The sequence below is a fragment of the Petaurus breviceps genome, unplaced genomic scaffold, assembly GCF_028583685.1.
Source record: "Petaurus breviceps papuanus isolate PSGF00001 unplaced genomic scaffold, PetGlider_PUasm1.0 186, whole genome shotgun sequence".
NCBI lineage: Eukaryota > Metazoa > Chordata > Mammalia > Diprotodontia > Petauridae > Petaurus > Petaurus breviceps.
Genome location: NW_027185798.1, coordinates 21651528 through 21675920, shown reverse-complemented (window position 1 = coordinate 21675920; position 24393 = coordinate 21651528). Strand labels below are relative to the sequence as shown.

Below are 24393 nucleotides of genomic sequence, written 5' to 3'. Positions count from 1 at the left end.
AGGGAGGGAGGGAGGGAGGGAGGGAGGAAGGGAGGAAGGAAGGAAGGAAGGAAGGAAGGAAGGAAGGAAGGAAGGAAGGAAGGAAGGAAGGAAGGAAGGAAGGAAGGAAAGAGAGAGGGAGTGAAAGAAGGGAGGGAGAGAGGGAGGAATGAAGGAAGGGAGGGAAGGGAAAGCACACTGTTTAAGCACTAATGATTAAGGATAGTGCATTGAGGATATAGAGACAAAGTGATCCAGCCCCTGGCCTGGAGGATCTTCCATTCTAGCAGGGGAGGCACCACACGTGGAGCGGATTGAGGGGTGGTCAGGGCAGAGCTCTCTGGGGGGTACAGGGAGTCGAGTGAAGGAGTTGGTGGACGGCCCTCTCCAGAAGCCACAGCAATGCCACTTTGCTTCTCATGCCCAAAGCAGGAGTGGGGAAGGGGGGGGGGGGGGGATGGGGATCGGAGGGGCGTGAGCTCTGCAGCAACGCCAAAGGGAAGCTGGCTGGGTGAACTGGCCGGGTGGAATGTGGAGCTTGGTCTGGTCTGGCTCAGGCTGCCGTCTACTGGTCTAGGTGAGTTTGCATTCACTGGGTTATCACTCACCACCAGGTGGGGAAGAAAGAAGCTTTGGGATCAAAAGTCAGGGAATTAGGATCAGGAAATAGGCCATGTGAGACAGTGGAAAACCACTGGCTTTGGAATCAAGGGCCAGATCATGCCTCTGATGTTTCCTGCCTGTGTGACCTTGGACAAGTCAACTATTTAACCTCTCTGGACCTCAGTTCCTTCATCTTTAAATAAGGGTGTTTGGACTAGATGGCCTCTGGTTCCTTCCAACTCAAAATCTCGGGCCCCTCCAGGGACCAAACCCCAGCATTAACACCAGGACCCCTCCAGAAAAGTCACTGAGCAGGAAGGAGGGTCCCCCTGGCCCCGGGGCACCTGAGGCCCCCCATGCTCACCTTCCTCTCCAGCTGTCTCTTACTCTGCTGCTCTGCCTCAAGCTTGTCCTCAAACTCCTGCTGCAGCCGCTTCTTGGTGAAGTCGACCTCTCGCACCGCCCGCTCGTATTTAAGGCGCCACTCCCCACCTACATGTGGGGTATGGGCCAGGCTGAAGGGCTGGGAACCCTCAGGGAGGGAGAGTGGGGCTGGGGAGAGCTGAGCCCATGACAAAGTGAAGGATGAAGCAGGAGGAGCTTTGGGGCTGGGGACACAAGCAGGGCAGCTCCTCCTATACCGCCCCCTGCCCCCAAGCCTGACTAAAGGGCGAGATCATAGGGCTTGGAATGAAATTTCACAGTGGGATCGTTCCCTTGGGCAGTCGAGTGAAACCTACAGACTCCTCAAAATAATATTTTTAAGTAGTTGAAGGCAATGCTCAGTTTTTGGTAGAGGTAGTTTTTAAAAAGGTCATTTCCCCCATGCAAGTTCACAGACTTCCTGAAGTCCATCCTGAGCCCCCTGGGGCCAGCTGGAGGACCCCCCAGGAGGATCCAGTCCCCCTTACTGGACGGGTCACACCCTGCTCAGGGGCACACAGGCACCCACGGTGGGGCCCTGCCACACCCACTCCCCTCACCTGAGTCATCCTCATCCATCTCCCCATTGAGTTCAGTGGCACGGATCAGCCTGGCTTCCATCACCTCAATCTCCATGGCCTCCATCTGCTTCTTCAGGGCGTCATACTGGGTCTGCAGGGTGGGAGGGCGAGGGCACTCAGGAGAAGGACCCCTCCATCGGCACCCACCACCAGTGGACAGCCCAGCCTGCGCCTGACCTGCTTGTTCCAAAGCTTGAATGGTGGATAGGCAAGGGGACAAGGCGCTGGCGGCTTCCTCCACCGGGTGCCCTAATCCTGCTCCCCCTGTGCCCTCCTCCTCACCTGCAGCTCCTTCATCTCCTTCTCCGCCCGGAGCCTCTCGGCTGCCTCGGCATCCAGGAGCTGGGAAGCCGACTCTCCGGTGTTTCGCTCATCCGCCAACTCTGATGTCAGTTCTGAGATCTGGGGGAAGAGACAAGTCATGCCAACCGCTCTCCCACCTGGAGACCGCCACCCAGCAACGCCACCTGGGCCAGGCTGCTCTCGGGTCACAGAGGGAGGCCTCCCACGCCCCCCCCCCCCGCCCCAGGCGGACAGAGGGACGGGGCCTCCTGTCTCCAGCAAGTGGTCCCTGCTGGCCAAAGGTTGAGGATGCCGCTCACCCGCGTCTCCAGCCGGTCGCTGTTGAGCCGAAGCTCATTGCGTTCCTTTTCCACCTTCTCAAGCTTGCTCCGGAGCTGCTGAATTTCCTCCTAGAAACAGAACAATCGACCAGTTGGGCTCATTTATTAAGCGTCCCCTGTGTGCCATGCATCAGTTAGGCACCGGCCATACAAAGATGGCAGTGAGGTTGTCTCTTTGAGGACGCTATGCAGGGAGTCTAAGGCCTGGGTTCAGATCTGGTCTCTGACACTTACAGTGCGACCTCAGGCAAATCACTTCTCAGGTCCTCAGTTTTCCCCTCTGAAAAGTGAGGGTGTGTGGACTAGATGACCTAGCACTAAACCAATGACCATCCAAGGGTCAATGACTGTTGGTCTGGGGAACCATTGCAGGGACTCTGGGGCACAAACCAAGCTTGCTCTAGAAAACAAACCGATGCCTCAGTTGTGGCTCTGGGGAGACTCTCTGGATAGAAAGGCCAGGAGGGGGTGTCTGGAAGCAGACTCGGGAGCACCTCCCCCTACTCCCATCCACTGCTTCTGGGAGGCACAGCCAGCCCACCCTCACTCTGGTATCCATTTCCTAATACTGCCCAACCACAAGCAAGTAAAGCTGTGGACAGAGGGGACAAGTCCAGGCTCCTGATAAGAGAGACAGACATGCCCCATTCAGTGGGTGGGCACCTTTTACTTCTGTGGAGCATGTGGGCCTGAACCCTGATCAGGCGAGCCCTTGGGAGCAGCCCGGCACACTCTGAGAGCAGGTTCCTGAGCCCTGATCAGGGGAGCCCTTGGGAGCAGCCTGGCACACCCTGAGAGCAGGTGCCTGAGCCTCTGGGGCAGCAGAGAGGACTCGGGCTCAAAGCCCAGCTCTAACTCTAACTCTAACTCTCTAGCACTGGGTGAGTGTCTGGGCCTCAGGTGGTTCCTCTGTAAGAGGAGGTGGTGGGATGGATGTGGCCAATGGGAGGACGTGGTTGCTTTGCACACATTTGTTATTAGGTTTTTTTGAGGGGAGGAGATCAGAAAGAGAGAAAATGCTTGTTGTTCATTGAAATAATAAAATGAATTTTGAAATATAATCATAAAATGACGGGTGGGGATGAGATGGCCTCCAAGCCCCCTCCAGGGCCAACCCTACAGGAGCCCGGAGCTCCCACCGACTCACGTCCTTGCCGCGGATCTGCTCCTCGGACAGCTGCACCTCGACGAGAGGCCGCACCGCCGTGAAAAGTCGCCACCACGGCCAGTCCTTCACCCCTTGGTTCTTTTTAATGTTCTTCTGGACACAGCGAATGGCCAGGTCTTGGATCTGTAATCACAGAAGCTCTCACTTACCTGGCATTTTAAGGCTTGGAAAACCCTGAGTGTTATGGTCCCAGAAGGAACCTGGGGTCAGAGAGGCCCACTGTCTTGCCCAAGGGCACACAGCTGGTAAGTATTAGAGACACTGGGTTCGAATTTCCACGTCTGATGCTTACTACCTGGATAACCTTGGGCAAGCTACCCAACTCATTCCTCTGGGCCTCCGTTTCCTCATCTGTCAGATGAGGGGGGCTTGTTCCTCAACCTCCCAGGGCCTTGTTGCCTTATCTGTCCCATTCCCTCCCACTCCAGACCCAGGATCCTACCAACTGGGGGGGGGGGTGTCAATCCACTTGGTTTTCCCAACATGGCTCTTTCTCTGGTTGCTGCCCCCGGCCCGTAAGAGAGTGAGGCCTGACCCCCACCTCGGGAGCCCTCTGTCCTGCTCCCATCAGGACTAATTTCATCTGCTTTATTGGCCGTTTGGTTTTTCCTCCTACTCTGGCCTGGATGTACCATAAAACCTAATCTTGCTGAAACACAAGAGGCGTTGGTGCCTGCTGCTTTATGGACGTGCTAATAGGAAAAGGAGCCCCTGACACAGCTCCTTAATCTTCATGGAAAATCCCAGGAGCCAGAGCCCGACCCAGCCCTAACCCCCAAGGTACCCCTCTCCCGGGGACCACGCCGCCTTCTCTAGGCAAGGATACCCCAAGCACTTGAGACGTTCACTGGCACTCATCCTAGGTGGCTGCTGAGGAAGCCACAGGAGAGACAGTGACAAGACTAAGAGATTTGGAGCCAAAGGACCTGAGTTTGAATCCCACCCATGTCACTTTGAACAAGTCCCTTCCTGTGTCTAGGACATTCCATGTCTATAAAATGAGGGATGGTATGATCTCTGAGGTCCCTGCCATCTCTCAATCTGCTAAGATGCGCATTCCCTACCCCCTAGGGATTAATGCAATTGGGAATGCCTTGGCTCACCTCCTGCACACTGTCCAGCCCCAAGGCCCACTTCTTGGTCCTTTGTACATCTTTCCCCCAAGTTCTCACTATACCTCCCCCCCCAAACCCGGGGAACGAGCCATAGACAAGTGTCTGGAGCCAGGACAGTGGCCAGATGGAGGTGCGAGGGTCTGCCCCGGGGGGGGGGGTACCTTTCTCTTCTGGAAGTGCTGGCGGGCCAAGTAACCGCGGCACGCTGCCTGGAAGAGGGTCAAGTTCTTGCTTGTCTGTTCATCCCTCTGCTCCTCCAGCTGGGCCAAGGTGCCTGCCCGGAAAAATACCTGTGGGAAGGAAGAACCAGATGTAGGCAGGGAGTGAGGCCTGAGTGGTCAGCAGGACATGAAGAACCAGGGAACAGAGCCTGGAGCATCTATGAAGTGAGAGGCTCCCTCTATGAGCCAGCAAAAGTCACATGTGGGGGAGAACCAGAAATAAAGTGGTGGGGACAGAAGAAGGGAAGGGCACATGCAGGCCAAGAGAAGCCCCACAGTTCTCAAGATGGATGCAGTAGAGAGAAACGGACAAGAGACGGAACATGGAGGCATCAAAACCAGTGGTGGCTGGGCCAAAGAGGGGGCTGCTGAGGTGGCATTTCCTATCAGCCATCCAGTTGAAAATGCCAAAGGGTTCCAGGCCATTCCTGCCTCCTCCCCCAGAAAGTTCAGCCTCTGGCTTCCCACCTTGGTGGTCAAGATTGGGAGTGATGATTACTGTAGGACTATCTCAGGAGGGGACCCCAGCTCCCTCCTTTCACAGTGGCTACATTAGAATTCAGAGCTGTGCTAGGACATAGGGCTATATAGGAAAAATAATGAGGAGAGGAGGGGAGAGAGAACAGAAGGGCCCTGGCCCCACCCCTGGCCCCACCTCTCCTCACTCAGCCTCCTCTTTCATGTGGTGACGCCCCAGCCCTCAGTCCCCCACCCCTCCCCACACCCAAGCTTCCTCTCTTTGGTGGTAAAGCCAGTGGGGTGGGTGGTGGCTGGCTTAGGCAAGGGACCTGTCTTACAGGTTTGGGGCTGGAGGGTAGACATAAGAGGCACCAGCCCAGCAGGCGCCCCCCACTCCCTGTCTCACCCCTCACTCTATCATGCTGGACCTGGCTGGAACCAGTGCCTTCTTTGAGGGGGAGAAGGAGAATCAGAAAGGAAAACAATTCAGTCAGGACCCTCTTGGCTTTCATCTTCAAAATAAAGCTGCCCTAAAGTCGCTAACTTCCTCTCTGCAGGGCATGTGGGTAATGTGGACGGTGCAGAGTGGCCAACACTAGCCACAGTGATCCAAGAGCTGGCTTCCTCCATGAAGCTGTGCCCCCAAATGCCCCTGGATTAACATCCAGTATCTATTTTGATTTGTTCCCTCTCATTCTTCTGTATGTGCTTATATATGCCCTTGTCTCTCTCGTTAGAATATAAGCCCCTCAAGGGCAGGGACTGCTTAATTTTGGCTTAATCAATACCTGAGAATTGATTAATTGATTCTTCTCTAAGAAAGGACAGGGAGATGGACTGTGCCTAAGGCTTCTGCCTCTCCACTTCTCCTGCCTTTCTTCCCCCTCCATCTATACAGAGTAAAGTTTTCTGTGGAGGAAATGTTGCCTCTGGAATATCCATCAAAACCTCCTTCCCCAGGGCAGCTGAGAGTCACAGACAAACTCGGTCCTCAGGCCCTTCTCCCTTCAGCAGCACACCTGGATTTAAGCTCCTGGGACACCCTCTGGGTTTAAGCCAAGAAGAGACGGAGATTCTGCCACAAGGGGCCGGGAGTGATAAAACACCCTTGTGATGCTCCCCAGGGACCAGGCAGTCACACCTGGGCAGAATTCCTAGCTAACTTAAGCAGGCAAGGCGAGGGTGGGGGAACACAGAGAGACAGAGAGAGAGAGAGAGAGGAAGGAATCCCTGGAGGAGAGAAGAAATACAGCAGAAAAGACCCCAAGTCTTAAGGCTGAGAAATGTAATGATGATCAGTTTAGAGATGAGGGCCAGAAGCCTAGAACCCCTAAAGCAGAGGGTTTTAACTGGGGAATCCATGAACTTTAATTTGATAACTATATTTCAATCTAATTGGTTTCCTTCGTAATTCTATGCATTTTATTTTATGCATTTAAAAATATTATTCTGGGAAGGGGTCCATAGGTTTGGTCAGCCTGCCTGAGGGGTCTGGAACCCTTTCCCTAGAGTAGCAAGCTGACCATGTATGGCACCAATGCTCTGCCAACTAGCCTCTTCCCATTATGGCACAGCAGATCTCTGCATACAGGAGGTCCTTGGTAAACTGAATCAAATTAGGCCTATATCACTCATCCCCAAACAACAAGAGCCCTGAAAATCCCAGGCCTGACCTCCAGCTGGGCCTGAGGGCAGGAGCAGGTACTAGGGCTTGTCTGTCTCAGCCAAAGGAGCTAGCATTGCTCAGAACAGTACTGGGGCCCGAGAAGACTGTCCAGAAGGGGACTGGCTTGGAGAGGCTCCGGGAGGCTTTGGACATGCTTGGAAACCTGTTACCTGACCCACAGAAACATTCCCCCCACCTCCTGCCAAGCCTCAAATCTCAGCAAGCCTGCCTGTTACACCCTTTGAGGAGAATCACCACTGAATGGGACATGACCTACTTCGAGGAAAAACCAAATTATTTCAGCAAGATCCTTGGTGCCAAGAACACCTAAGAACACTAAGGAGGGAGGGAGAGAGGGAAGGAGAGAGAGAGAGAGAGAGAGAGAGAGAGAGAGAGAGAGAGAGAGAAGGGGGGAGGGGAGAGAACAAAAATAAAGAAAGGGAGGCCAAGACAGAGACACAAAACCAGAGACAACAAGTATAATGAGCAAAAAGAGAACAATGAGAGAGAGAGACAGAATGAGAGCGACATGACAGAGAGGGGAAGGAGAGAGAATAAGGCGGAAACACAGAAAGAAAAGCCCATAAAACAATGAAGACAGAAAATGAAAGAGACTGATGGGGACTGATACCAACAGGAAAAATGAGAGAGAGAGGCAGAGATAGAGACAGAGAGGCAGAGAGGCAGAGATAGAGACAGAGACAGAGACAGAGAGGCAGAGATAGAGACAGAGAAGGAGAAAGAGGGAATAAAACAGGGTGATAGTGAGAGAAAAAGCCAAAACCAGAGAAGGGACCCCCACACACACTCACAGACACACAGAAAACCTCCTTGCCAAGCTTCTTCATTACTATTCCCCTCAGTGCCACCCTCTGGCCTGGAAAGATCCCGGGCCAGGAATTTCTTCCCCCTGGGCCCTGGAGAAGGTGGTCCTTGGCCCCTCTTCCTCTGGCTCCTGGCCTTTCTACCTCCTTCCCCCAGCCCCCTGACCTACGTACTTGGAGGATGACAGGCAGGTCAGTATTAGGTGAGGGGCAGGCAGCTGGTTCTCTGATGAGGAGGGAAGGCGGCAGACTGGCACCCGGGGGCGGGTGTGCCTGGCCTTTTATCCAACACGTTCCATTCACATGAGGAATTCAGCCTGTGGGAAGGCAGCCGTACAGGCTTCTTCCTGTCCCGCCTGCTTGTGGGACCCCGGCAACTATGGTGCCCAGCCAGCTCAGGCAAAGAGGGCTTTGTCCTCCCGGGCACCATGCTGTCACCCTCTTCCCCTTTTCCCGAGCCCAGCCTCTCCTCCATCTTCTGCCTAATGTCTCGGCCCAGGTTCAAGGTCTCCCTGTGCCCACTCCCTCCTGACATCACAGACTGCTCTCAAGGCACCAGATAATCCAGTTATTTAGAGATGGGTGGCTGAGAGTCGAGGAAGGAATCGTAAGGGCAGGACGTGGCAGCTACTCCCTGGGCACTCCTGAGGACAGGGCGAGCTCAGGCGAGGAGGGATGGCCAAGGGGGAGGAAGGGAGGGTGCAGAGAACAGGAACAGCTTATCAGCCTTCCAGGATCAGCTTACCCGACTCAGGCCCATGTACCAGCTGCTTTTCTCCAGGTCCAAGGACTCCAATAATTCCTCTACAGCCTGGAAAGAGAGCATGGCAGCAATGAGGGTAGCCAGCCCCTGACCCCCCCACTCTGGGAAGGAAGGGGCTCTGCCAGCAAAAGAAGGCTGGGGGATGGGGGTGTGAAGATGGGCAGAGAGATGGGACTTTTTGTCTTCTAAACACAGGGCCCGTCAAAGACCGTTAGGGAGAATGAAGCTGAAGGCCAGCCTTCATGGTAAGTCTGCCATCAGAGTCTGCAAGGGACCAGCCTTGGGAAGCCCCCACTGGTGCCTCCCAGCCAGAAGTGGCGGTGCTCCTTGGAGGGCAGGAACCAGCTTTTGCATTTCTTTGTGCACCCATTTTAGCCCAAAGCCGGGCACACAGTAGGGACTTAGCAAATGATTGCTGTTTGATGGCTAGACAGGGTCATAGGATCCTAGCTCGAGTGCTGAAACGGATTTCAGGGACCATCTGGTCCATTTTGTAGAGGAGGAGACTGAGAGGTTAAGTAATTGGCCCAGGATCACAGAGGCAGTCAGTATCACAGGTAAGATCTGAACCTAGGTCACCTGACTCCAAAGTCAGTCAATCACAAGCATTTATTAAGCACTTACTGTATGCCAGGCACTGAGTTCTTTCCCCTAGCCTATGTATCTGATCCCCTCCATGTGGCCGGGCACTTCAAGACCCCACTTCAGAAGGGGCTTCTACTTTCACTGTCCCCAAAGGCCAGTGTCAGAGGCCTGAAGCATTAGGCTCCCTCCCCTAGGAGGGTGCCAGTCACCACTGTCCTGCTTGCTACTAATGGTCAGGGCAGGCCTACAGAATGCAGTCATACATCAGCGGGACATCGGGGAGAGCGGTTCTGATCAGGAGAGAGCACGACCCACTTTCAATGGGATTTCCACATCTCAAAGGAAAAGAGGCCAACCTCATCACTGTACCCACCAGGGAAAACAAGATTCTCTCATGCTGTTCCCTGTGCCTCTAACTAAATGCTCAGCCTGCACCTTGGGCAGCCAGCCCCAAGGCTCTCCTATCCTTCTTTCAACAGAGATGAGCAGACAGGACCCCCTGCCTTGGGAAGGAAAGCGAGCCCTGGGGTGTCAGAGATACCGTTAAAGGGGACAGGGAAAGAACGAGGGAAACAATTTACTCTTTTCTCATCCACAACAATGTAGTTGCGCCCATGCTTCTTGGTGAGGTGGGGTGCCAAGACGTCAAAACGTCGCCGGAACTCTGAGAACACCATATGGTCGGGATAACCTAGATGGAGGAGAATAGGGACCAGCTTGTTATCAAGGTTATGCCTGCCAGAGAAGCAGTGCCCAGGCGTGGGAGGCAATAAGCCTAGAGGTGAGAGGGCCCTCAGAGGCCAACCAGTCTAACCTCCTCAACTGGGGCCCGGAGAGGTCACAGCGGTATCAAGTACCAGGGGTAAGATTTGAACCCAGACCCTCTGCCTCTATAGGTACTCTGAGGTCACACAATCAAACTCCCTCAAGAATAATGCTTTTAAATGCATAGGAAACCAATCTTACTGAAATACAGTTATTAAAAATATTTAAATTTAAAATATTTGTTAAAACAACATCATGGACCTAAGGTTAAGCAGTAGTATGCACACAGGGCACCAGGAAAGACTGAAGCTAGGCGTCAGGAAGGTGTTCCCAGGAGGCTTTGGGTTCCTAGACTGGCCAACCCAAACAGTGGTGGAATATTCATCCATAAAGGTCATGCTGACTTTCTCACTCCTTTTCAGGATTTAGCCCCGATTAGAGGCAGAGAGAAAGAAGACCCCTAAAAGTTATACAGTGTCCAAAGGTCACACAGCCAAGACTCCACTGGTTCTAAAGGGAGAACAGTGTTAGAGTATGTAGCCCCCGGAGGAAACCAGACCCTGCAAGAGTGATGCCAACGGGAGGGCAGGGGCCCAGGCAGGTGAGCTGCCCTGGTGCTCACAATCGGCTCTGGGCAGCCATCCAGCTTGGGAATGAGGCTGATGCATGTGCCTGATAACTGAAGCAGGAGGCCAGGGTCCTCTGAGGGGCTGGGATGGAGCAAGCTATTGATTGTATCTGAATTGCAATTAAATTGATGGGCTGGGAGAGCGGCTGCAGACGCCGGGCATCTTAATTAATCATCAGCACGATGGATGGTTCGAGAGGCCCGGGGGGAGGAGGGAGGCCCCCCTTTGCCGCCAGCCTCATCGACCTGCTTGTTTGAGTAAAGTACATTGATTTTGGTTCAGCGCGGTAACAATCTGGTTTTGAAATAATAAACACCAACTCCATATGAAGACATGGGGACAGATCAATGATTTATTCAGAGCAGTAAAGGGAGTCCCTGTCTTGAGGCCCAGGCTGCTGAGAGGAGGGTTATGAATGGTGCGGTGGAAAGACATGCCCACACCTCCCTCGGCCTGGAGTGAGTGGGTTCAAAGGCCACTTGTGAAGTTACTACCTGCGTGACCTCAAACAAGTCCCATCGCCTCCCTGGGCCTCAAATTCTGCCTCTGTAAATGAGGGGGTTGGATCACATGGTCCCTGACATTCTTTCTACTTCTACAGCTCTGAGCCTGTGTTGTCAGAAGGCTGCTGGTGACCTTGGCCTTGGACATGTGGGACCTACTCACCCTGCCGGCTCAGACCTAACCAAAGGCAAAAGGAAGACGCCTCAAACAAACAATGTCTTTCATTTCATTCTCCCCACCCACCTACCCCCCCACCACTCCAAGAGATTACCAAACAGGCTAGCATCTACCTGACCTTCCTTAGGAATTTTAGTTATTTAGAGACAGGTTCCCCCTTATTCTCTGCTAAAATCTGACCCAACGCCCACTGACTTGAGGGAGAGAGTCAATCCACAGTACCCTAGTTGGGTGAACTATTGTCACTGGGAATCTGGAATGAAGTTACTGAGCTTTGGAATGATGTTGACCCTTTACAATAGGAGAGAAGGGAAGGAGAGACGGGGAGGGGAACAGGAGTGGGTGTGATGAGGAAAGAGGGAAGAAAGAGAGGACAAAGAGGGATAGGCAGAAGTGGGGGAGAGGAAAACAAAGACCTGGGAAGATAAAAAGAAAGGAAAGGAAGGGTATAAGGAAGTAGGGGTAGGATTAGGAGGCATGAAGGAAGGAGGAAGAGAAGGAGCCACCAGGGTTCCCCCATGAGCAGGATGCCGACTGTCAGATACATGCTGATCCCACACATCTCTACCTCTGCTGGAAATATCCCAGAACCCAATTCCTTCCTAAACCTCACAATACTCTTGGCAAAGGACCATCTGTCCTGATTTTGCTCCCCAAGGTCCTTGGGGGCTTGCCATAGGCCTTGATGCTTTCCCTGTCAGAATTTAAGTACTAACCAACCTTTCCAACTACCACGGATGGACAAGGTAGGGATGAGGTATGAGATTAGGAAAAAAAGAATTAGCAGGGAGAAGGATAAATGGAAGAGGGAAAGAAGGGACAGGATCTGGGAAGGGAAAAACAGAAAAGGAGGGGTACCAGGAAGTAAACGAGGGATGGGAGAGAGGCAGAATTAGGACCTGGGAAGAGAGGAAGAGGAAGGACTAGGGGAGGGAAGAAGAGAAAGACTCAAGGAAAGAAGGGTAGGGAAGTGAGCGAAGGAAAAGGAAGCAGGAGGGGAAAAACTAGGTGGGGAGGGAGGTGTCCGAGAGAAGAGCTGAGGACAGAACGGAGGAGGAGAAAAGGCCCTACCTTGGCGATACATGCGCAGGGCGTCCAGAAGACGAGAGCCGCGGAGCTGGGCCCGGAGCAGGGGGATATGCAGCGGCAGGAGGCCGGCCTCACAGTGCTCCCCAGGAGGCAGGTCCAGCTCGCTGCTGCTGCTTACCCGTCGGGACGAGGCCGAGCGGGGCTCACCTGCCCAGCCCTCAGCTACAGGCAGGAAGCAGTGAACAAAGTGCAATTTTGATTTCCTGATAGTGTCAATGAGAGCATCCTGCAGGCGGGAAGAAGAGAGGGATCATCTACCAGGAGGCCAGCTTTTGCCTCTGTCCAGGAGAATCAATCAATCAACATTTATTAATTGCCTACTATGTTCTAGGCACTGCACTAAGGACCAGGGATACAAAAAGAGGCAAAAGTTAGGGAGCTTACAATCTAATGGGGAGACAAGTCTTCGGCGTCCCACTGTCTGGCGCCCCTCAGGCGCTGACAACTGGTGCTGGGTCCCATGCTCCTGTGTCTGCTGGAGGGATCTCAGAGCCTACCTGACCCTCGGGGGGGCTATCTCAGCTGTAGACCCTCCACTCTGACATTGCTCCTCCAGGTCCTTGGGGGCCTTGCCATCTACCGCTTTCCCTACCCAAACACTTCCTGGCCTTTCCATCTGCCGTGAACAGGAATGTGAACACGAGTCCTTCTTTATGGGCTGTCTCCCCTAATTAAAATGTGGCCTCCTGGGGCACAAGGACCATCTTGATTTTCTCTCTGTAGCCCTAGCTGGAAGTCATGGAGAACTGGAAACAGAGAAGGTGCCCGTCACCTGGGGAAGGGCTAAGCAAATTGTGGCACAGGAAAATAATGGAACTACTACCATGGTCTAAGAAATGATGACTGAAGAATACAGAGAAGTATGGAGAGACTTATCTGAACTGATGCGGGGCAAAGCAAGCAGAAACCACACAATAACACCAACCATGTATACTGAAAAAAACCTTGTCAGTGTTACAGCGCACTGTGTGAGGATCGTAAAGGTGAAGCCTGGCCCCAGAAAGGAGTCAGGAAGACTCCTCGCTGTCCCCTCTTTGAAGAGGTGGGCTATGATATGGAATGTGGAATCCACCCTTAGGCGCAATTAATGTTTTGCTGAACTGTTCTTTTTTTTCATCTTTCTTTTAAAATCTTCCTTATAGGGGCAGCTAGGTGGTGCAATGAATAGAGCACCGGCCCTGGAGCCGGGAGGACCGAGTTCAAATCCGGCCTCAGACACTTAACACTTACTAGTCTTGTGACCTTGGGCAAGTCACTTAACCCCAATTGCCCTGCCCTCCCCTCTCTAAAAAGCAAAAAATAAAATAAAATAAAATCTTCCTTATAAGGGATTGGCTCACTGGGTAGAAGAGGGCAAGAAATGTATTTGGAAATGATATTGGGATATATAGAAACAAAACAAAACATGAATGAAAACAAGATTTGTGATGTATGGCCTGCAAAGCACTTCTCTACTCATTATCTCATTTGATTCTCACAATAATCCTAGGGAAGGGTAGTTGTGAGTACGCTCCATTTTACAGATGAGGAAACTGAGGCCTAGAAAGGCCTCGGGAACTTGCCCCCGGAACACATGGCTAGGAGATGCAAAGGCAGGAAAATAACCTCAGCCTGTCTCCTCCTAGCTCCACGCTGCTGAGACTTTACCATTGACCAGCCCTGCCCCCAGCAGGCTCGGACTCCACTCCCTGGAGGGCAGCAGATGCTTTGGTCATCACCTCAGAAGGCAGCTATTGGGATATAACTTCAACCAATCAAATCACAAGTATTTCTTAAGCACCTCCTACACGCTAAACCCTATGCTAGATACTTTAGATACAAAGATAGAAATGCCTTCAAGGAGCTTATATTCTATCTCAGCATATGATACAAAGTATAAGCCAAGTGAATGTAGAGTAACACTAGTCTAGCTGAGGCAGGATGAAGCATCAGGAAAGGTCTGATGGGAGGCATTGTAGAGTCAGAGGACCTGGGTTCAAATCCTGCCTCTGAGGCTTACTACTTGCGTGGCCTTGGCCAAGTCTCCCTCAGTTTCTCTATCTGTAAAGTGAGGGGGTTGGACCATCTGGCCGGATGGAGGTCTCTTCCTTCTCTGGCTCGGTGAGCCCATGGAGACAGAAGGTGGTACCTGAGCTGAGCTTTGAAAGGGGCAGAGATGGGAAGGAATGCCTGCCAGGCCACAGCCCGTGCAAAGGCATGAAGGCTGGAAACTGAGCATCACGTGTGAAGACAGCAAGAAGGCCCCTCCAGGCAGAGAAGCTTGTATTCTAGGGGAGTGACACAGTCACTCGGGTGAGCATCAAGGACTAGGACCCAGGGGAGCCCCTGCTTCAAGACAGCCTCAGGCCCCTCACTCTGGGGTGGGTGGGTGCTGGGCTGATGGGGATGGGGAGAAGTAAGAGGAGGAGGAGGAAGAGGAGGAGGGGGAGGAGTGGGGAGGAGAAGGAGGAAGAGGAGGGGGAAGAAGAGGAAGGGGAGTAAGAGGAGGAGGAGTGGAGGAAGGGGAGGAAGAGGAATAGGGGGGGGGAGGAGAGGAGGAGGGGGAGGGAGGGGTGGGGGAGGAAGAAGAAGGTGCCTTGGACACTCAGGGGTCAAGGACAAAGCCCTAGGGCACACTCACCACCTGGAGCTTGATCTGGATACAGAGAGACTTCTTCTTGACCGCAGCCACGCCGGTGGTGAATGTCTTTCGCATGCTGGTGGCCCTGCGAAGCGCCAGCTGCGAACCACCTTCCAGCCCTGCGATGGAGCCTGACAACACCATGGCACTGCCGGCCCGGCCCACAAACAGGTTACTGATGATCTTCCTAACAGAGTACAGGGGAGAGGCAGTCAGCTCAACTCAATGAGCCCTGGCGGTCAAGCATCAGGACTCTAGTGCCAGGCGCTGCCCAAGGCACTGGGGGGCCAAAGACCAAACAGTCCAAGGGCTACGTTCCACTGGGAGGAAGCAACATGCACAGAGAAAACACATACAAAATATTTCCAATGAAAATAAAGAGCAGCTTTGGGGATGGGGAAGAACACCAATATCTAGGAGGCCGGGGATGGGGATTAGGAGAGGCCTCACGTAGAAACGGCACCTGACCTGAACTTTAACAGTAGCAATGGAAAGTAAGAAGGGGAAGGGAGGAAAGGGCATTCCAAGACACAGGGGAAGGTGCAAAGGCAAGAGATATGATGTGATATATGAGCAACAGCAAGTAAGCCAGTCTGCCTGGGAGGGAGAGCAGCGTATATCCTCTGTATAGGAGAACAGATTGAGAACCACCCCCTCCCACCACCACCACCAGCAAGCACTACACATTACATGACCAAATCAACTCTGTAACTGTCCCTGGACGGGTTGTGCTAACCTGCTCCTCAATCCCTATCCACCTGTCATGGGTAACTTTCAGGACCAAAGTGTCCATCTCAGGCTAGCACTTCCTGTTAGAATGCAAGCTCCCAGAAGGCAGGGGGTCTCTTTGCGTCTATATTTGTACCTCACAGTGTCCAGAGAGCCAAGAAGACCTGGGTTCAAGTCCTGTCTCTGATACAGATCCCAGTGGGGACTCAGAGCAACTCCCTTAACCTCTCAATCCTCCAGGACTATAAACTGCAGGGTAGTTGGATTTGTAGAGAGTTTCTTCCCCAGGGAGGTCTTTAAACTAGTCAAATAAATGGCTGGTGGAGTCCCCATCCCAACTCCCAACTGCTGAAACTTGGCACATAATAATCACTTTAAAAATACCTCTTCATTTCTTTATTGTTGATGCCAAAAAAAAAAAATGGCCATGCAACCCCCTAGGAAAGCTTTTTATTCAATGCCTTTAATTATCACCTGGGCTCACAGGCACATAGATTTAGATCTGGAAGGGACCTCAGAGGCTACCTGCCTACTTTTACAAATGAGGAAATTGAGGTGATTTGCCCAGGGTCACAAAGCTAGTATCTGAGGCAGGATTAGAACCCAGGCCTCCCAGAGTCCCAGTCTAGTGCCTTTCATGGTACTTTCTCTCCTTAGGATTTTGTAAAGGGGAGTAATGTAGAACCATCTATGGAGAGTGAGGTGACCCAGGGGACCCAGAACCCCTGCCCACAGGAGCTGAGTCAGAGATTCTGGGAGTATGCTGGAATTATAATGGAATGGTTATTTACACCAGACCAATTCCCATCAGGCTATGCCCATCTTAGGTCAGAGGCAGCTGGTGGTACAGGAGATAGAGCCGGGAGCCTGGAGTCAGGAAGACCTGAGTTCAGATCTAGCCCCACACCCTTACTGTGTGACCCTGGGCAAGTCACTTAACCTTCTTTGTTTCAGTTTCCTCATCTGTAAAATGGGCATAATAACAGCACCTATGTCCCAGGGCTGTTGTAAGGATCAAATGAGATAATTGCAAAGCACTTAACACAGTGCCGGGCACACAGTAAGTATCATATAGATGCTTATTCCCCTCCCCTCCTAGCACTTCTCTCATTCCCTAGAGCATTCTTAACATGGCCCCTCGGACAGTCCAGGGAAGCTCATGGACCTGTTCTTGGATAATGCTTCTAAATAATTGAAGGAAAGGCTACATTTCAGTAAAAGGTGAATGTCTTTTTTTTCCATCCAATTCCACGGAACCCTGTGAAATCCGTCCACCAAATCCTGGAGGGCCCGTGGACCCCAGGTTAAGAAGAAATCATGGGGGAGGGGTGGGGGTGATGGTATAAGATCCCAGCCGTGGGGAGAGACCTGGACCCCTCGAGCTGTATCCCATGAGTCTTCCCTAAAGAGAGAATTTAAGTTTCATAGGCCTCCAGGGGCTTCCTCTGTGGCGAGGCTAGCCATGAAGGCTTCTGAATGATCTGTGGTTGGCGCTAGCTTCTCCTGCTGCCACTTGGGAGCCAACAACAAATGCAACAAACATTTATTAACTGCCTACTGTGTGGCAGGCACCGTAGGAAGCAGTGACGTCTGGTATACCCCATGGGAAAAGACGCCCTGGGCACACTTCTCCATGGCCCCCAGTGGTCCATTAGACTTGAGCCCATGGCCCTACTTGGAGCCACAAGGTTGGGGGGGCAACTTACTTCTGAGAATCCTGCAGCAGCCGTGGGGCATTCTGCATGGCTGGATTCTGCTTGGCATAGTTCCGCCAGCCTTCCACGTTGTATTCCACCCAGTTGGTGTTGTGGCTGTGGCCCAGGAGGAAGTGGTGAGGCTTGCTGCTTCGGAGGAGGGGGCTCTGTCCTAGAGGGAAGAAAGAGAAGTGCTCAGGGACCAGCTCTTGAGGCTGGGGGGAAGAATTCTCCAAGGGAGGCAAAGAACTGGAAATTGAGGGGACACCCATCAACTGGGAAATGGCTGAGCAATTTGCGGTGTACAATTGTGATGGAATACTATTATGCTATAAGAAACGATGGGCAGGAGGCTCTCAGGAAAACCTGGAGACTTCCATGAACGGATGCAAAGGGAAACAGAGAGAACCAGGGAGACACTAAACACAGGAACAGCAAGACTGTGAATGACTTAGCTCTTCTCAGCAATACAGAGCTACAGGACTCTGAACAATGCTCTCCATCCCCAGAGGAACAGCAGATGGAGTCTGAATACAGATCCAAGCAGACTCTTCTTACTTTGTTTATTTTTCTCAGATTTTTGCTTTGGTCTATGTCTTCTAATATGGAAATGTGTTTTGTATGACCACACATGTATAATCTATATCAAAGTGCTTGCTTTCTCAATGAGAGGGGTTGGGAGAGTGGGAGAGAATTTGGAACTCAATTTTAAAAATGAATGTAGAAAAATTATTTGTATGTGTAATTGGGGGAAAATAAAATACTAAATTAAGAAAAAAAAAAGAATTCCCCAAGGGACTGGGCACAGAGACTCAGGGTGAAACTGCCCTGTAGGAAACCCCGGGGGCTCCAGGTCCTACTCAGTCACAGATACTGCAGGGCACACCTAGGGGGATCCCCACAGACAGGGGGAAGGGCGGAATCAGCCTCCCTCCAGGAGGGGAGCTGCTCCACCCACCTTTCTTGTCACCCTCCTGGGGGCCGTAGTAAGAGAAAAGCCGCTCTAGCAGGGCCTCGTCGCTGCCACCTGGGACCATCGCCTCCTCTTCCAACAGCCACAGGAGGCCCCGAGCCTCATCTGGCCTGGCCAGGGTTCGCACCTAAAAGGGGACAGAGGCCTACATTACCTGGAGTTGCAAGAAACTGCCATGGGAAGAGGTGGAGGAAGGAGTAGGCATAGTACAGTGAAAAGAACACTGGCTTTGGTGGCCCTGGGTTCAAATCCAGGTTTATGTAATGTTTATGTAACCTTGGGCAAGTGGCTTCATCTGGGCCTCAGTTTAGTGAGGGGTTAGATGAGAGGAACTCTGAGGTCCCTTACAGCTCAGTCTATGATGTCTATATGTCACTTAACCCATCTGGGCCTCAGTTTCCTCATCTGTAAAATGAGGGAGTTGGAATCATTGGCTACTGAGGTCCTGGATCTAGATCTGGGACTCTATGACTGCTCCAGGATGGGATCAGAGGAACTCCTAGGCCTTCCCTATAAAAGACTAGCACAGCCTCTGGAACACAGTAGGTGCTTAATAATAAGTGTCTGCTGTTTGATTGACCAGAAAGAACCTACTTCACTTCTCTCCCTCTCCCCATTATTATGGTCCCCAAATGACCCGGCTCTGAGGCAGAGGAGAGAGACAGAGAGAGAGCTACTTTCCCCTTTGGCTCCCTGATTCTCCCCCAGCTGCTTCCCTTCCCTTCTGCTCTGGCTGCTCACACCTTCTCCTGGTGCTGCCTGAGTCATTATCACTAAAAGGATAAAAGAGGGACCCTGGCAGAACAAGGCTGAGGCCTGATGGGTGATTAAGGTACCATGACAGATTAGGCTGGGCCTCAGGAATACAGAGTCAGTCCATTAGAATGATAAGTGGGTGCCTGGCTCTCCCTTGCAAGCAGGACTCCTTAATGGGGGGAGGGGAGTCTATTATGGACGTCGAGCCATTGGAAGGTGCCTCGATGCTCAGCCCCCATGGTAATAATGAGGGATGGCCTGAACCCTGCCCACAGCATCCTAATTTACTCCTGGGTCTCTCCAACACTTTCAATAATCCATTCTGGGGCTATCTGGAGCTCTCTAAGTTGTGTGCCCCAAGATCATGATAAAGCTAGGTGGACCTCCCCAAAAAGCCACTGGGCCTAGGCATTGAGAGGGTTCACAGTCCTGGGGTGATGGCAGCTACCACCCCGTCTCCACCCCTGATGCCAGCTGTACAAAAGCCCATTCCCAAGGGAAGGGCTGGAAGAGGGTGAGAGGGATCAAAGCTAGGGAGGGAAATTAGCAACCCAGCATCAACATCAATTTTCTAATAAGCTGTCATGGAATTTGCCTAATTAAAGGCAAATGGCAAGCATCAGGCACATCAGGTAGAGCTAGCCAATCAGCATGGCTTTCTGGGGTCCTCGCCACTAGTGGGGGAATCAAGGAAACCTCCCCAATTTCCAACCCTTCAATCTCTGATCACAAAACCCTTTGGTGATGAGAGACCTGTTGGGGCCCAGACGGCTTAGTGGGAACACCCCGCTAAAATCCAAAGCCAGCCCCTCCCTGGGCAGGCTCGTTGGGATAAGAGAATCTCTACTTTCTGGTTCCTGATCACAGCTCTAACCACGAGGCCCCTCAAAGACCCTCCAGGGGAGGACAGGTCTCTAGTCTGACTATCCAGGTCGTATGGTCTGCAAGTCATAAGAACTCAGAGCTGGAAGGAGCCTTAGAGATCATAGGTACCCATATCAGTTAGCAGGCAAAAGCTGGACAGGGAGTTCAAATCCTGCCTCTGACACCTATTACCTTTGTGACCCAGAGCAGGTCCTACAACCTCTCTGTACCTGTCTCCTTATCTGTAAAAGGGGGATAATAACAGGACCCATCTCCCTCCCTCATATACACATGGTGTTTTGCAACTTTAAGGTGCTATATAAATCCTAGTTTTTATTATATTATTACTATCTAGTCCGACTGCCACATCTCACAGACAAGGAGACCAAGGCCAGAGAGAAGCTATGACTTGCCCAGGCAGTAAGTGGCAGAGCTGAGATTCAAACCCAGGCCCTATGATGTTAGATCTTAGATCAGGATTAGTTAGATTTTAGATGTTAGATTAGGACCCTGGCCACTGAACACACTGTCTCTGTCCAAGCTCACAGAAGGGGCCTCACCTCCTTGTTTTACAGAGAAGGAAACTGGGGCAGAGAGAGGGACACACATAGGACTCATGAATCAGGGTTTGCTGAACTGAACTTTCATTAAGGGGAGGAAAGGAGAGGAAATGAGAAGTGGGAGGACGTGGGCCAGCCCCACCCCCGCAAAGCTTACCAGGGCTTGGTGGGATGCCTGGTCCACAACGGCTACCGAGTCCACCGCGGCAGGCTCCATGTCATCGAATGCCAACTCAACGTTCTCCTAGGAAGGATGACAGCACCAAGAGTGAGGGACAAGGCAGCAGGCCCACCCACAAACACTGCCCCCATCCCTCACATTCTCAGGGAGCTTTGCCAGCTGAGGCAGGCAGGCTGGGGACGAGCTGACCTCTTTGTATCTGTCCAGCTCCTGTACAAAGGTTCTTTCGTGGAAGAGGGTCTGGAGCCGGTCCTGGGTGTAATTGTGGCACAGCTCTTCAAAGGAGGCCCCTCGAGTCGAGCCCCCCAGGTCTGGATTCTGGAAGCCAGGAGTGTCCACGATCATCATGGAGCAGAGGGAATTCTGGCTGGACTTGAGGGCCCTTCAGGAGAGGACAGGAGGCAGAGTAAGGGGCAGCAGCGCCTTCCAGGCCCAGTCCCCACCAAAGGGCTGCCCGCCCCCATGGAGCCAGGACCACAAGGCTTCTGGATTCCTTTCCAAAATGCTCTGTGTCTTCCAGGGAAGGAGGATCGGCTACCGGGCTCACAAGGAGCCTCCACCTTCTAGGCCCCGCTGGCACTCTAGGGGAGCCTATGGACCCTTCTCAGAAGTGGGTGTGTAAATGCAAAAAATGAAACATGGGAGGTTACAAAGGAAACCAGTTACACCAAAATATTACAAAGGAAAACAAGTTCATGAACCCCAGGTTAAGGACCTCTGTCTTGGAGGTGAGCATAGTCAGACTAGGAGGTCATTGGGTCGGAGCTGGAGGGGGCCCTGGAGGTCACTGGGTCAGTGGGTCAGAGCTTGAGGGGGCCCTGGAGGTCATAGAGCTAGACCTGGAGGGGGCCCTGGAGGTCATTGGGTCAGATCTGGAGGGGGCCCTGGAGGTCAGTGGGTCATAGGGTCATAGCTGGTGGGGACCTTGGAAGTCATAGGGTCAGAGCTCGAGGGAGCGCTGGAGGTCATAGAGCTAGACCTGGAGGGGGCCCTGGAGGTCATTGGGTCCGAGCTCAAGGGGGCCCTGGAGGTCATAGAGCTAGACCTGGAGGGGGCCCTGGAGGTCATTGGGTCAGAGCTTGAGGGGGCCCTGGAGGTCAGAAGGTCAGAGCTTGAGGGGGCCCTGGAGGTCAGAGAGTCAGAGCTTGAGGGGGCCCTGGAGGTCACAGAGCTAGACCTGGAGGGGGCCCTGGAGGTCATTGGGTCAGAGCTCGAGGGGGCCCTGGAGGTCTTCAAGTTCAGCTCCCACATCTTACTGATGAAGAAAGGGAAGCAGGGAGAGGCTGCCCGGCCCAGGGCGCCACCTGGCAGTGTCCCACCCCACCTCCCCTAACATGGGTCCTCCTTACCCCCTGCATCTCCCTCCCCTGAGCCTTGGTTCAGGCACCAGCCTTCCGCCCTGGGCTGGTGGGGAGGGGTGTGCTGCAATGCAGGGAAGGCATCGGGGAGGTTGGAAAGCTCCCCATGCAGCTGGGGGCCCACGGCCAGCCCTAAGCCAGGGACGTACCTGTTCACCAAGGAGACGAGCAGAGTGAAGAGCTCGGAGTAGAGGCCCGAGGCCATGCCTTCCACACACTCGAGGGCACTCAGCTTGGAGCCTGTGGGAAACCCAAGGACCTTGGTCTCTTCCCTGTGTCCCCTGGGGATGCCCTGGCCTGTAGGGGGGGCTCAGGCACAGCTCCTGCCCCCAGCCCCAGAGACCAGTCCTTGTTTTCAGGGCCACACCCACACCTGGCCTGGGAAATGGGCCCATGTGCTGGAGTGAATTGGCTCACACCCATTTACCTGACACAGATACTGATAAGAACCAGGCAGCCCTCAGAGCCAACGGTGTTTTAAGGTTTGCAAAGCCCTTTATGGAAGTCACATCATCTGAGCCTGACAATAGCACTGGGAGACAGTTACTACAGGTATTTTTTTAACTGAGTCTGTGGTTTCAATGGCATCAAGAATTCCCAGTGTGGAAATTCTCTCTACCAATGCAGATCAGCACCAGACTCTGCAATTTACTTAGAGAGCATTGCTTCAAGTGACTCAACCAGGGTCACACAGCCAGTATGTGTCAGAGGCAGGACCTGAACCCAGGACCCTCTAACTCCAAATTATCCAAAGGCACAAGTCAGAGACCTCCTGGCTCAGTGGTGCCTGGTCATTTGGGGACAAGAGCCACGACAGCCAAGATGCAGTCACTGTGCCATACTGCCTCTTGGGATTACTAAGCCCATTTTAGAGATGAGGAAAGTGAGGCTCGGACACAGCCGCAAAGAGGATGGCTGATGCCCAGGTAATGGGGAAGGAGAGCCAACAATACCTGCAGCATCTCCTGAGCTGTTCTCATCAGGGCCCTGGCGGAAGGAGGTTGAGCGCTGGAGGCTACCCTTGGGTTGATGCTTGAAGATGGCAGAGGAGAGTTCCTCTAGGCTACAGCCCAGCAGATACGCTGCCTTCTGCGCCCACTCGTGGCGGGCAAACTGTTTGCGCCCAGCTGCAGAAAGGAGCAGAGGAAGTCTCAGGAGAGCCTCCTCCCACCCTCTGGTGACCAAACGTCCTGCAGCCTCTGTCACCTTCTCTTTCAGGGTGGGGGGCCTGAAGCTCAGCAGGGCCTTGGCCTCTGATGATCTGAGGGCATGCATCAGGGATGCCCAGGGAGGTTGGATGGCCCAAGGGACCCCAAAGGTGAGTGAGACAGAAAGGAGGCAGGTACAAGAAGAGGAGGTTGGTGACTCCCACCTGCGGCCTCCACAGGACAGTGTGCCTGCTGCCCACCCCTCAGGAGATCCATCTCAGCTGTGCCTCCTTCTCCGAGCAGAGAGGTGGCAAGCAGCCACGCACCTGGCAGGGCTCTAGGAGCCCCCTCCAAACATGGGCATGGCACCAGAGCCGCCTGCCTGGGGAGCAGCCAGAAGCTGAGCAGAGGGCGCCCGTCTCTGCCAGCGTCTGGGGGGCTCATGTCCCCATTTCCCACCTTCCTCCCCCACTCAGTGGCACCTCAGCAGCTTCTGGGGGGGAGCAGAGAAGGAGGCCTGGAGCGTGCACCCCCCCCCACTGCCCAGAGGGAGCTGTGGGGAACGGCCCACGCAGACACACGTCTCAGCCAACATGTGGCTAATCACGGTAATTAAGGAAAGCTAACGAGAAACAAGGTTTTACCTTCAGCAGCTTCTGTAAGGCAAAGGGCCAGCATGCAGCATGCAAAGGAAAACAGTTTGTTAGCAAACAAAATCATAAACACAGCCTGGTGGGTGAGGGGGATGGGGGTAGAGGGAGGCAGGTGGGGGTGGGGGGGAAGGGGACATGATGGGGGCAGGCTGAGTCCAGACACACACACACACACACACATACATACACACATACACATACAAAGCCAATGCCTCAGTGAGGTTTCCCAGCCTCAAACACACAGAAGTTAGCTCAAAGGAAAACATGCTCTGAAATTCTATCAGACATATATCTTGCACCCCCAGGTGATGCACAGAAAATCAGAGACAGGGACAGATACAGCAACACACACACACACACACTCACACACACACACGCATGCAGCCCTCTAAGAAGTCGGGGCTGCACAGGAGCTCCAGGACTGCCCAGTGCCTGCCTTGAATGGGATGGGGTCTCCTTGGGGGCACATGTGTCCATGGATGCTCACACCCACACACTCTGGAGCCCACATTTTAAAGCCAGGCACTGACTTCTCCCCTTTCCTGGCTGGACCCACAGAAGGGACCAGCCCCAAGCCAGACCCCCCAGTGAGGCACCCACTGCAACCTTCTTTAGCTCAACAGTCTTCCTGCCCAAAGAGATGGGGGCAGGAGCAGAGGTCCAGCAGGAACGCCTGGACCCAG

At 53.1% G+C, this 24393-nt stretch overlaps 1 protein-coding gene across 9 annotated transcripts in view; it reads right to left on the bottom strand.

Moving 5' to 3' along the window:
• Positions 1 to 24393, bottom strand: part of MYO18A (myosin XVIIIA) — a 151764-nt gene that overhangs the window by 34900 nt on the left and 92471 nt on the right. For all 9 annotated transcript variants that reach the window (XM_069089762.1, XM_069089767.1, XM_069089770.1 and 6 more), the window contains 16 exons: positions 22863 to 23036; positions 22059 to 22149; positions 20741 to 20933; positions 20528 to 20614; positions 18176 to 18317; positions 17230 to 17389; positions 14795 to 14981; positions 12157 to 12400; positions 9592 to 9701; positions 8408 to 8473; positions 4654 to 4782; positions 3357 to 3500; positions 2189 to 2278; positions 1869 to 1988; positions 1566 to 1677; positions 947 to 1074 (listed from right to left, as the gene is read on the bottom strand). In XM_069089762.1, coding sequence (XP_068945863.1) covers positions 947 to 1074; positions 1566 to 1677; positions 1869 to 1988; positions 2189 to 2278; positions 3357 to 3500; positions 4654 to 4782; positions 8408 to 8473; positions 9592 to 9701; positions 12157 to 12400; positions 14795 to 14981; positions 17230 to 17389; positions 18176 to 18317; positions 20528 to 20614; positions 20741 to 20933; positions 22059 to 22149; positions 22863 to 23036 — 2177 coding nt within the window. The remainder of the gene's footprint in view (positions 1 to 946; positions 1075 to 1565; positions 1678 to 1868; positions 1989 to 2188; positions 2279 to 3356; positions 3501 to 4653; positions 4783 to 8407; positions 8474 to 9591; positions 9702 to 12156; positions 12401 to 14794; positions 14982 to 17229; positions 17390 to 18175; positions 18318 to 20527; positions 20615 to 20740; positions 20934 to 22058; positions 22150 to 22862; positions 23037 to 24393) is intronic.